This window comes from Petaurus breviceps, unplaced genomic scaffold (assembly GCF_028583685.1).
Source record: "Petaurus breviceps papuanus isolate PSGF00001 unplaced genomic scaffold, PetGlider_PUasm1.0 90903, whole genome shotgun sequence".
Classification (NCBI taxonomy): domain Eukaryota; kingdom Metazoa; phylum Chordata; class Mammalia; order Diprotodontia; family Petauridae; genus Petaurus; species Petaurus breviceps.
Genome location: NW_027187376.1, coordinates 823456 through 836905, shown reverse-complemented (window position 1 = coordinate 836905; position 13450 = coordinate 823456). Strand labels below are relative to the sequence as shown.

Sequence of the window (13450 nt, the reverse complement as noted above, 5' to 3'; positions counted from 1 at the left end):
GCCTTCAAGGAATTTCCATTCTATTGGGGTAAACAATATATACACATATAAGCCGATACAAAATATATTAAAAAAACACAAGGTCATTTCAGCAGGAGAGGGGTTGGCAGCTGCATGAAGAAAGACTTTGTTACAGGAGGTGGGGGGCAGGAGGGAGGGAGTCTGGCATGAGATCGCTGCAAAAGCATGGAGAAATGGAAGGAAATGGAATGTTGTGTGTAAGGAATGACAAGGACAATTTGGCTGGAACATATAGTGGGTAAAGGGCACGTGTAGTCAGTCTAGAAAGGGCCTCAAAACAATTCGTGCCCTTTTGAATTTCTAGTACTCATCATCCCCAAAGAATACCTGCTCCCACACACCCATGAATACGCCGTAGAATCAATGATACTTGGGGCTGAAAATATTGATGATGACTAACATTTATATAGTACCTATGTGCCCAGCACTGCAGTAAACACTTTACATATATAATCTCGTTTGGGTCACCCTTGCATTTATGCCAACACACTTATAAAATGGCAATAAAGTGACTATGGAACCTGTACATGCCTGCACTCGCGCATGTCTGTGGAAAAACACACAAGAATGAGCATTTCACACAGTGAAATACAAGCACGTGCAATACTTCATGATCACAGAGGGGTTAATCCCTCAGTTAACCCATATGTAAAATGGGTAAGACAATGCTGACCTGTTCCCCTGCCTAGCCAAATCAGGTCCCCACTGAAGAACAGGGGGCGTGCCAAATATACTCCATGATCAAAACTTGTCCTTTAAAAACACAATTCAACCCACTGCTTAGAAGTTTTCTGTTTTTCTTTGAGGATTTTGAAATGCTTTGTTGATGTGATTTTGTTCTTAAGATCATAGGATTTTAAATCGAGAAAAGGCCTTAATGGTCATAGGATCACACATTCAAAGCTGGAAAAGCTATTAGAGGCCATTAAGGTCAACTTTTTCTTTTTACATATTAAAAAAAAACTAAGGTTAAGTGATTTGTCTACAGTCACAGAGTTAGTGTCTGGGATAGGATTCAAACCCTGGTCTTCCTAAACTGAGTCCAGAATCTATCCATTGACTGCACCATGCTCTCCTCTCGCCTTCCTCCCACAGAGAGGAGGAAAATGAAACCACAGACATCATGACAACCCCAGGATTGTACATGTAGTAAGAATTAAAATCAGGATTTAAACCCAGGTCTTCCTAATTTAAGCAAATATCTAGTGCTCCTTCTATTACAATACCCTGCCTCCTCGAAACTCCTCCAGTCATGGAACACAGACTCCTCCCTTATAACGATGTCCCTAGAATCATCCCTTCCACTGGCAAATCTCTAGAAAGGGTAGACCTTTTCCAATCACACAGATAAATTAGTTTCTCTCCTATGCTGAGAGTCCCCCAAGGAAAAAGATTCCTGTATCATCCTAACTCACCCACTATCTCACACCTCTAACTGGCAGGAAATTCCCATTAATCAACATCTTATCTCCATTCTCTCCTCAACATTTCCAAGCAATTCCATTTGAGCTCTGTCTTTATTGCTCTTAGAAAGCATCTACTCAGTTTCTTCCAGAGAATAATTCCTTGGAGACTTCTGGATCAAAAGATTAAAGGATTCTGAAAGATCATCTTGTCACCTTACAGATGAGGAAACTGAGGCCCAGAGAGATAGAATTACTTGTCCAGGGTCACATCGTTAGCAAACAGTAGTCAAAATTCTAAGCCTGGTCCTCTCACCATACACATAGGATCCTATCCACCCAATGACACTACCACTTATCCTTGGGTAGTTGTCTTCTCTTTCCCAACAGCAGCATGGCAGTAGGAGCAAAGGAATTAATGGGAACATGACAGGTCAATGACAAATCTGGGAATAAAATCAGGAATCCCATTTCCTGCCCAAATACCTTCATGAGATGAGGAAAACAGAACAGTTGGAAAGGAAAGGCAGTATCCTGCAAAAAGAACAAGCCCTAGAGTCACCTCTGACCCTACCTGAATGCCAACAACCTTGGGTGAGTTACATAAATTCCTTAGGCCTCAGTTTCCTCCTCTGTAAAGTGGGGGAAGTAGAAAATGGGTTAGAGAGCCTCTGAGGCCCCTTTTGGCTCTAGAGTTATGATTCTATTAAGCATCAGAGCAGTTATCTGCAGAGACTGAGCGTCATAGAAGGGCCCAAACAAGACAAGGGTGCAGATGGTAACATCTGAGGCTCCCAAACTAAGTCATTAAAGGAGGGTTAAGAAATTAAGGATTCTGCAACCCTGTCCCCATTTCTGTGCCTCATCTGCAGGGCAGCAGCTTCCCCTCCCTCTCCCCACATCCATCCCCCCTCAGGCCACACCTTTTCCTCGCTCCTTCCTCTCCACTAACTTGGATTTTTCCAAAACAAACTGCGACATAGCATAGCATCTGCAAAATTCACTCCACAGTTTTCTGGCCTCTGTGTTTCTGAGGGTGTCACCCAGAGATAAGAATACAACCCAACTGACAGACTGGTCTCAGCGACAAGGCAAGGCTGAAACTCAAATGATATCCCTTTCCTTGGGATCAAAAAACCCTCATCCCCCAAGCCACTGGAAGCATCCTAGAGGCAGGGGATAAAACAAGATAATTTCTAAATGGCTTAGCTAACCATGGGAGGAAAGGCTGTAATTTGAAAGTCATGCAGTCCACAAGTGAGATGCAATTGGAAGAGTCAGAGAACATGTGTTAGAATCCCAACTCCACCATTAACTATTAATTTCTTAATTAATTTCTCCTTACTCTCGCATTCCATTTAATTTCTTTTGCTCTTAGTTTCCTCATCTGTAAAATGAGGGAGTTCATAGATCAGAGATATAGTATTGGAAGGGACCTCAGAGATAAACAGGGATGACCTTTCCATCTCTAAACCAGTTATCCCTTCATGGATTCTCTTGGCTAAAAGGTAATCTTGTCCTTTCCCCTGACTTTGGACAAAATGCCATTCTCCCCTTCTCCAGCCAAGTTCTGATTTCCAAAAACATATCTCCAAAGAAGGATGCAACACAACCTCCTTTCAATGGCTCTACTAGGTCACTCATTCCAGGTTCACAAGCCCTCGATGTGGGGAAGTTCTTCCTAACACCTAACTGCGCTTTTTCTCACTGCAGCTCCAACTCAGCGAAATAACATGATTAGGCTGAGAAACAAAAAAATGTAGAATATAAATGATGATTTGTGAGCCATCAGTACCTAAGCATCAAGGGAAAAGGTCTGGCTTACACAAAAGCTTCCAGATGCAAAAGTCAGACCCAAAGTGATGGAGAACAACCAATTCCCAGTCCAGAGAATAGATCTTGTGGGGCTGGCAGCTTGGGGAACTGTTTGGGGCAGAGGATATTGGTGCCACATAGAAGCTATCTCAAAGACCAGAGGGAGGCTCTGCTCCCCCAAACCTCCTTCCATAAACCACACAAAATCCTACCTCCTATTCCCAATGCTACTCCTATGGACATCTTTGAATCCTAAGGTCAACCAGCCCCAGGAAGCAGGGGTTACCTCACCAGAGTCTTCCTCACCCACTCCAGCAGCATGCATGAAACCCCAAGTCTTAGCCTCAATCATTTGTAATGCTTCTTCCTTCATGGAATTGAGAACTGATCTCTGGGACCTCCCCAAAGCCCCACAGGGAGAAGTAAAGCACCAAGCAAAGCTTAAGCTGCCTCTACATCCCCCAGCCCCCACCCTTAGCCCTCCTCCCAGCAAGTCAGGCAGCTGTCAGATGATAGAGCCTCGTGCCATTAACGACTCCCCCTGTGCCAACTGCCAAAACCACTCCCTGATCCTCTGGGGATGGGGAGGGCTGGTGGTGGCAGAGACAAGAAGAGGTCTCTGCAAAAGAAAGCCCACCTCTGGGGTTCTGTCCTTCAGCAAGGCTCAACACAATCCCACTCTACCTGTCCTCTAGATCTGTTTTCCTTTATGGGTTTCCAGTAATCATTAAGGAATCCAGAGCAGATCCAGAAGAACCCTAAAAAGCCATGAGCCTCCACGAGACCCATCGAACAGCTATCCCCACCCCATATCACATAAAACAGAGACTGCCACCACCTTCCCCTGCCCCACAAAGAGACAGACTCTACCACTTCCTTTGATGACCCACCCCTGTGTCTTATGGCCCCCAAGAGTCTGAAAGTTTGTCCTTATCTAGACTCAAGTCCCTTTTGCTGCAGTATAGGCCCATTTCCTTTCATCCTGTCCTCTGTGTAAGTGAAGAGAAGCACATTATTTCTAAATGGTATTCCTTCCTCTCCCCCCTACCCCAGGGTTAAAAGCAGAGCTGGGCTCTAGCCACCAGGGCTTCTTCTCAATTGGCTAGAGGCAGAATTTGAGGATGAAATAAAGTATCCATGCTCTCACCTCACAGGCAAATAGTCCAGTTTGTAATCAGAGGATCAGAGGATTCTGAGCCAGAAGGATGCCTCCTATAACCCATACCTTCTGGACAGGTAAAGAGGGAGCCCCTTTTAAAATCTAATGCAGCAGGTCTGGGCATCAGAACTGCCTTTGCCTTCCCACTCTCCCCATTCCTGCATTCCATTTATCATAGGATCTTGCCTCCAACCAATCTCAGCCAACATTACTCTTATACTTGAAAGCCAACCTCAAAACTTACGTCTTGCTCGAGGCTCTTGGGTGTACTCCCACCTCGGAAGGCTCCTTCCCCCTATGGAAGAAAAGAGAAAAGCAAGTCAGAGAAAACGATGAAGGAAAATTTGACCTGTGATGATCACAGATCCAACCAATGCCCTTCAGAAATCTGGCAAGGCATTTAGCGGTCGTAATAATAATAGCTAAGATTTACATAGTGCTAACATTTATCTAGCCCTTCAAAGTTTGCAAAACATGGGTTAGCCATTGAGTCCTCTCAACTAATCTGTGAATGAGGTGCTAATGTTATCCTCATTTTACAGATGAGGAAACTGAGGCTGGGGTTAAGTGACTTGTCCAGGGTCACATTGCTAGTTAGTGCTTAAGGTAGGACACAAATTCAAGTCTTCCTAGCTACCTAACTGCCTTGCCTCTCTCACCACTCCAGACAAATGGGAGACCCTCCTGGGTTGCCCTAGATGCCTTCTGTCATTAATTTCAGTTTCTGTCCACAGCCCTTTAACATCAAGAAATGTCTCCTGCTAGCGCTCTCAATCCTCCTTGCTGCAGCATCAGCCAGTTTCTTTCCTTCCTTTTTTGGTGCAGCTCTAAGGAGATGTCTCATTGCTAAGTATAAAATGTTTTGAAAAGACCTACTGGCTTTCTCACCCTCTGCATATTTCATAAAGAAAGCCTTCTGATTAACCACTTGCTTGCAGTATGATGCTCCCCACAGGAATTCCATCTCCCTTCCCCCACCCCATCTCTTAACCTGACTCCCTGTCCTGCTACACATTTATGACTTTACTTGGAATGCTCAGATGCCCAGCACCAAACATCATCCATATCATGGCTACATTCCCCCAAGTGCCCAAGAAGGAACCCTGGCCAAAGGTGCTCTAAAAATAGACTGCAACACAAACACACCTACTTGGACACACACTTTAGCTCAATGCATTCTTGCTACCCAGAATTCCCTCCCCAGTTCCTCCCAGTCAGCACTGCCATCACTCACCGTATCTACTACATTCTTCGGTGCACTCTCAGTCTTAATGGGCTGTGGACAAGGGCAGAGAAAAAAGACAGCATGAGCTCTTCAAGCAAACATTCTCCACCTGTACTCTTTCGCTAGGAACCATGTTGGACATCATCATCACCATCATCATTACCATCATCACCACCATCACCACCATCACCATCATCACCACCATCACCATCATCATCATCCATAGAATCTAAGGTTTGCAAAGTGCTTTATAAATATTATCCCTTCAGATCCTCACAACAGCCTGGGAGGTGAGTGCTACTGGAACCTCCATTTTACAGATGAAAAAACTAAAGCAGACAGAGGTTAAGTGACAGCCATTGCCACACAGCTAGTTAAGTGACTAAGTTCAGATTTTAACTAAGGTCCTCCTGACTTCAGATGCAGCATTAACAGGACAGACCCAGGTTTTCCAAAAGGGCCTCAGAAAACTCAGGCACTTCACAAGGAAGGGAAGCTGAGCTTGGGGACTAAAAGATAAATCTTGGTCAGGCCAGACTCACCTCTTATTCTCAAAGACCAGGATTCCCAAAGATAAAAGTAATCAACCAGAGTCTAAACTCCTCCAGCCAGCCTCTAGTCAGTCAGTCAATAAATATTTATGCCAGGCACAATGCACAATTCTCCAACATTAACTCCTAACACCTTGAGTTCCAGCCAGACCAGGCTGGGCCCTTGGTCACGTCTTCTTCATGCTCCAGCTATAGAGTGAAGGTCCATTTCCCCTCATCCCCTCCTCTGTGCTAAAAGAGCTGCTCGTCAGCACAACGGTTTCCTGGGGGGGGGGGTTGAATAAATGATCTCCAAGCTCCCTTCCACCTCTAATTCTGTGGTCCTTTGATTGATTCTTTTTTAATCCCATCTGTCATTGTACTTCTTAGTTAACGGTCCTTCCCCTAATTCCACATGCACAGAGTTCCTTCCTGTTTTAAGAGTCTAAAGAAAGAAACTTCCACCACATTCCTGGATAGGGAATAAAATTATTCTATTCCAGGAAAACAAGTTTTCAATTCCTGGGTCTATCTCCTAACTCATGGGGAGACCACTGGTCAATCTCCTCTGGCCTCAGTTAACTACTCTGTATAAAGGGAAGGGTAAATTTTGCTGCTCTGGCCACTCTCCCTCTCAAGGGTTAGGGGAAAGTAACTGATCTAAAAAGTAATCTGAACTCTTTGTAAGAAACAGGAAAATCAGGGATCAAGTATAAGGTCAGGAGAGCACCTCACAAAGAGCAGAAGAATATCCCCCCTCCGCCCATTTCCATCTACCCCTTTCCTCCATCCATCCCTTACTACAACCTGTTAGGGATGAAGGGGAGAGAATATCTGCCTGGTGGTAGAGAAATAGATGTGAGAACCTCTGGAGGACTCTCTCCTCTTCATCAGTGCTTAGGGCCAATAGCAGGGCCCCGGGTAGGCAGAGGAGAATCTGTATGGGAACGAATCCTGGACTAGCACTCAGAAGACCTGGGTGTGGATTCAAGGTCTGCCATCTCCCAGCAGGAAGCTTAACTTCCCTGTGCCTCAGTAACCTAACTGTAAAACAGGGGTGTTGGACTGGCTCTCCAGGGTCTATCAGACTACCAAAAGATACTGTCTTCGGTCCTTTCCATTTTTAAATCCTGTTATCCCATGAAATATTATTGTTCCTTCTGCAAACAGCCCAGACAAGTGCAGGTCCTGTCAGCTGAGGGAGGGGAGGGAAAAATCAAGAGCCAAGGTTTCTCCCTGGGTCACTTCAGGCTTTCTTCAATAACCTCTGCCCCAAGAGAGTCAGGCCACCCAGGGAAGTAAACGTCGACAAAGCTGGCACACGTCAGACGATGATAAACCCATGCTGAGAGAGCCCGCCAGGGCTCTAAGGAGCTCACTAGCACACAACTCCCCAAGCCCCATTCTCTTCTAAAGCACTTTCAGGTTACAATAGCCCCGTGAGGCAGGTTGGGCTACTATTATCACTCCTTTAACTTAGAGAGAGGAGGGCAATTAGGCAGCACAATGGATCCACTGGCCCAAGACCCAGGCTAGACCTGAATTCAGATCCAGCCTCAGACACTTACAAGCTGGGTGACCCTGGGCAAGTCACTTCACCCTGTGTGCCTCAGTTTCCTCATCTGTAAAAGGAGAAGGAAACGGCACAATGTTCCAGTATCTTTGCCAAGAAAACCCCAAATGGGGTCAGAGAGAGTCAGACTTGACTGAAACAGCAACAACAACAACACAGAGAGGAGGGTCCAAAGAGGAGTGAGGATTTAACAGGGTCACAATGCTATTAAGTGGTACAGGAGCATCTTCTTCGGAGGGGGGAAGTAATCAGGGTAAAGTGACTTGCCCAGGGTCACGCAGTTAGTATCTGAGGCTGAATTCGAACTCAGGTCCTCCTGACCTTAGGACCTGGTACTCTATCCCCTTCACCACCTAGCTGCCCCTCAGAGGCATGTTCTAAGAGAAGTGATCTTCCCACTAGGCAACACTGTCTTTCAACCCTAAAGAGCTACAAAGTGACTCCCTCTCAGGGAATAAAAACAGAGATGAGTTTTCAATTATGTTTTCCAAAGTCTCCTAACACTTCAGTTTCCTCCAAACACTTGTCCTTACCACATATCTAAATTCCAGTCACTCTTCAGACCTCAGAGTTCCCCAGGAAGCCTTCTCCTGACAACTCCAGCCTGCACTTAGATCTCGCTTAATGTAGGTAGCTCCCATTCTGGTACTTAGTCTGGTGATGCAATTTAACTCTGTGTCTGTCTGTCTGTCTGTCTGTCTAATATGTCTAGTCTTTCCCAAGTATATTCTAAGCCCCACAGAGCAGGGGTTGTGGCATCCCCCAGAACTCCTAGCTTAGTCCTACACATATGGTTAAGAATGAAAAGAATTAATCACACCAAAAGTGAAAGCCTGAAATCCACCCTCATTCAGGTTCCTTGAGTGTTTTGAGATCCCAGCTGGGTCAAGGATATGGCACTTCTAGTCTCCTAGAGCCAGTCTTGCCTTCAAGCAGTCAATTTATTGAGCACCTACTATGTGCCGGGCATATATTAAGCACCAGAGATACAAAGAAAAAACAAAAGAGTCCCTGCCCCCAGGAAGCCCACAGAATGCAGATGACCACATACCAACAAGCCAGATGCAGGATAAATGAGAGATCATCAATTGGTAGAAAGAAGGCACTAGCTTAAATTAAAGGGGGCCAGGAAAGGCTTCTTGCAGAAGGTGGAATTTTGGTTGAGACCTGAAGTGAGTCAGAGCAGTGAGGAGCCAGAGATGAGGGGAAGAGTTCCAGGAATGAGAGGCAGCAAGCGAAATACTAGGAGTCAGAGATGGGCGTCTAGTGAAAGGAACAGCTCATGAAAGGTAGGAGGGCCAGGTTATGGAGGGCTTTAAAAGCTAACCAGGGGATTCTGCATTTGATCCTGGGGGCAATGGGGAGCCCTGGAATTTACTGACTTGCATTTCAGTACATCACCCAGGAGATCTGTCTCTATGGCTCTTCACTGACCCTGTCCCTACCATTCCCCATCCCTCATCCTTAGGGGTCACTCAAGATGCCCCAAGGTTAGACATTTCTCCCCAAGAGCTAGCCTTCATTCCCCCACACCTTTGCCCCACCCTCCCAGCCCCACCCTGAGGCTGGCATGCTCCCTGATCAGGGAGTCAATGTCAATATTAGAAACCACAAGACTCAGCGGGGCCACAGAAACTATTCTCTGCCTGCCAGCAATCATCTGAACACCATCCCCTCCACCACCCCCACTCAACCCCCCCCAACTTCCTTTGGTGCCAACTGGATGCCAGCCACAGGTCGAGGCTTGCCAGCGTTGTTCAGGATGCTTTATACTCACTAGGTTGAGATGTTTTGGGGACTAAAAAAAAATGTCCCCAAACCCACCCAACCTAAACACAGAGTTTTCTTACAATGTTTGTAAACACAGCTCAGCATGCCCGCTGGGCTCACTTCCCCTCCATTCTTTTTCCACGACTGCCCTCCCTCTTACCACCACCCAATCTCTTGAACTTTGAGCCCTATTTCTCAGTTTCCCTCCTTCTCTATTTGTATAGCCTTGACTGACACCAGACCTTGAAGCTTTCGACTTCTCATGAGTTTTCAAGGATGAGATGGGTAAGAGAGGAGGACAGACTCCCCACAGGTTGGCCCCTCACCAGGAAGATATGTAGTCTGGGGTGGCCCCAGCCAAAATTTCTACAGACCAATCCCATCTTCAATGGAGATCTGTTGGCAGAGGTCCCCTTACACTTTGACTACTGATCAACAATCAACCAATCACCAATCAACAAACATATATAAAGCACCCACTATGTGCCAAGTTCAGAATACAAAAACCAATAGTCCCCTGCCCTCAAAGAGCTTACAGTTTATCAGGGGAGACAGTGGTACACCTGTAGATACAGAATAAGTACATGGTAGTTTAGGGAGGGCAGGCACAAGCAGATGGGATGAGGGGAGAAATGAAGAGAGCTTTCATCTAGAAGTAGTGCTTGAGATGAAAACTGAAAGAAAGAAGGGACTGTATGAGAGGAAAACAAGGAAGGAGTGGTGGGAGATGGAGTGCCCTAGGTAAGGAGCAGCAGGAAGGTCAATCTGGCTTTCTAATCCCTCCTTCTTTTCCCCTTACCTTCTCATCTATCACTTTTAATTCAGTCATCTTTCATTTAGCTGAGAGATGGCCTAAGGATTCTCCCTGTGGCCTGGGAACACCTACAGATTTCTGCACCCAAACCCAGGGGACAGAAAATACACAGTTATGAATCCACATGCTATTTTATCCTTTTAAAAACTCTGTAGGAGAGATGAAAAGAACCTTAGTTTAACACTCTCATTTTACAGATGAAGAAACCAAGTTTCAAAAAGATAAAAGGACTTTTGCCCAGGGTCGAACAGCAAATTAATGGTTACCGACTAGACTAGAACTCAGGTCTCCTAACACCCACTCCCGTGCACTTTCCATTGCCCCACAGCTGTCTCCCATCCAGCCCAGGCTCGGCCAGGCCAGGCTCTGGCTTGGCTGGAGATTATATTATCTGGTTGTTTACTTCCTTTCCTCCGCTGCTAAAAAGCATGTGAAACGAGACAGAGCCAAGCAGTGACCCTGACCACCTCAGTGCTGCCCACCCCCAGTCACATTGCCCTATCCTGGGGGCAGGAGACATTCCCCACTCTTAAGGTCAAAGTCTTGGCCTCTTGGGATCCTGCTACTTTCTTTCCCAAGCTAAGTGGAGCTGAGTCATTGCTTCTATGCTCCTGCCTCCATGTTCCTAAGCCATCTCAACCATACCAGGGAACTTGTCACAGCATCCTACTTTCTAAAGAGATTTCCTACTGTCTATTCTAAATCCCTTTTGCTCCTGTTCTGGCCTCAGAGAAGATGGTTCCCTTCCTCTCTGGAACAATCTTTCTGAATACCGAGACTATATTTCAGTCCCACTTCAATCTCGTAACAAGTACCATTAGGAGAGCAGAGAAGATTGGGGTTAGACATAAGGAAGGACTTCCTGAAGTTGATGTCTGGGGGCCATAAGGATGCTTGTGGGATGCTTGTCTTCTTTCCTGGAGACTTAATAATAGCTAGCTTTTAGTAGTGCTTTATGTTTTGCAAAACACCTTGCAAATATTATCTCATAACAACTCTGGAAAGTAGGCACTTAAATGACTGAGACTGAATTTGAACTCTGGTCTTCATGAATAATGTTCTATCTTCCCTCCTAATATCTTTAGTCCTCCCACAGTGCCCCCCCCAAAAAAAATTTTTAATTAATTAATTAATCTGTTTGACCTAGAAGAGGGCGCATCATTTAGACAAAGAGATGACAGAAATAGCTTACTGGAAAGCCCTCCAGTTCTCAAAATCACTATGTAGGAAAGATTTGAGTAGCATAATGGGGAGGGTGGGCTGGGAAGAAATGCATATGTGGGTTGATAAATGTTTTGAACTAAGAGGGAAAGCAAAGGGCCACATAATCATGGAAGAGAGGATGCTGGAGAGTTATCCCAGAGCTTGGGGGCTACAGAATGCTCTCAGACTCCTGAAGAACATTCCGTCCAGAAATTCCTCACACCCTCCTTCCCTCCTTAGCTGTTCCAAAACTGCTCCCTCCCCACACTGCCCCCTGGGAGCACTGGAATTCAGGCCAGGACAGCCTGCCAAGAGAACCCAACCCAAGCATGTGACATCACAGGGCCACCACAGTAATGAACTGTGAGGTCAATGGCATCTCTAGCCAATAAGAAGGCTGAAGAAATTGGGAGAGGAGCCTATAGGGCAGGATGGGGAGTGGAAGGTCATCTGAAAGTTTTATAATCATTTTCCTAAACTCTACTGGTCACGTCTCCTGTAACTTTGGGCAAATACATGCAATCAGATTAGATAAATATTGAGTGCCTCGTTTGTGTTTCTAGATTGGGGGGAGTGGCACTAGAGATAAAAAATTAAAATGGTCCCTGCCCTCAAGGAGCTTACATTCTACTGGGGGTGGGGGAGGTTCAGGGAGTGAGGTGTGACACATGTACAGAAGTAAAGACAAGCTAATTTGAAGAGGGAGAAAGAACACTGATGACTAAGAAGGTGAAGAATGACTCCCCTTGGAAAGCAGCTCATGAGGTAGTCTTGAAGGAAGGAAGATAAGGCAGAAAGAGAAAGGAGTGTATTCTAAGCATGGGGGACTCTCTGGGTTAAAGTATGGAGAGAGAAGATAGAAGGTTGAGTTTGGGAATAGTAAGTAAACCTGTTATTGAAATATAGGATGCATAAAAAGAAGACAATGAGAAATAATTCTAGAAGGGTAGGCTGCAGCCAGATTGTGAAGGGCTTTAAAGACCAAACTAAAGAGTTTGTATTTTATGCTAGTGGCATAGGGAGCCATGGAGGGCTCTTGAGCAGGAGAATAATGTGGTTAGAACCATACTTTCTTCAGACAGTGGGGTAGAGGATGCCCTGGATGGAGGGAGAAGTCTAGAAAGAGTGAGCCTGCTCTTGAGGTTATTGGGATGGTCCAGATGAGAAGCAATGAAGGCCAGGACCAAGCTGGCAGCTATGTAAATGGAGGAAAAGGGGTGGAAATGAGAGCCACTCTGTAGGTAGGACTGACAAAAGCCAGACACAGACCATTAGGGAGACTGAAGAGTCTCTCTAGGATGAAACCCTGGATGTAAGCCTGTGGAGCTAGAAGAATGGCAGCAATGCCTTCAACAGAAAAGGGAACATTTGGAGAAGTTATTTGAAAGATGGAGAATAAAGTGTGAGGACATGGGGGGTGGTTACTAGCTCAGGCTAGAGGAAGACTGGAGGAGATGGTCAAGGGCCACACTTGGGGAGAGGGCAATGGCTAAGGGAACTAGAGGAGAAGGGCAGGGAATGGGGGGGTGAACACACTTTCTCTCTCTCTTCATATATGTGTGTGTGTACACACAGATATATGTGCATACACACATATACATGTATATATAGCACATGTTTATAAATGTTTGTGTGTATCAATCACACACACACACCATCCTGGATTATTTAGTCAGGGCTTGAATAGAGGGTGTGCTAGGGGTTAAACTGAAATTCTCAATTCCCTTTCCTCCTAGTCACCAATTCTCTCAGCCCTACTAGATACAACCCTAGAGGGAAAAAGCTCCCAGGAAATAAGGAAAGAGTTTTGGCCAATACAATGATCTCCACTAAATCTTTCACTTGTTAGCTTTAAAGCTAGAAAGGTAGAAAGGGAACTGTATTTCGAATTAGAGGAACTTGGTTCTCCCTACCATTAGACTGTGAGCAGAACTAGA

The 13450-nt window shown here is 45.6% G+C and overlaps 1 protein-coding gene across 14 annotated transcripts in view; it reads right to left on the bottom strand.

The window, feature by feature from the left end:
- TNS1 (tensin 1) overlaps positions 1 to 13450 on the bottom strand; it is a 262454-nt gene that overhangs the window by 133680 nt on the left and 115324 nt on the right. For all 14 annotated transcript variants that reach the window (XM_069075165.1, XM_069075166.1, XM_069075167.1 and 11 more), the window contains 2 exons: positions 5633 to 5674; positions 4643 to 4693 (listed from right to left, as the gene is read on the bottom strand). In XM_069075165.1, coding sequence (XP_068931266.1) covers positions 4643 to 4693; positions 5633 to 5674 — 93 coding nt within the window. The remainder of the gene's footprint in view (positions 1 to 4642; positions 4694 to 5632; positions 5675 to 13450) is intronic.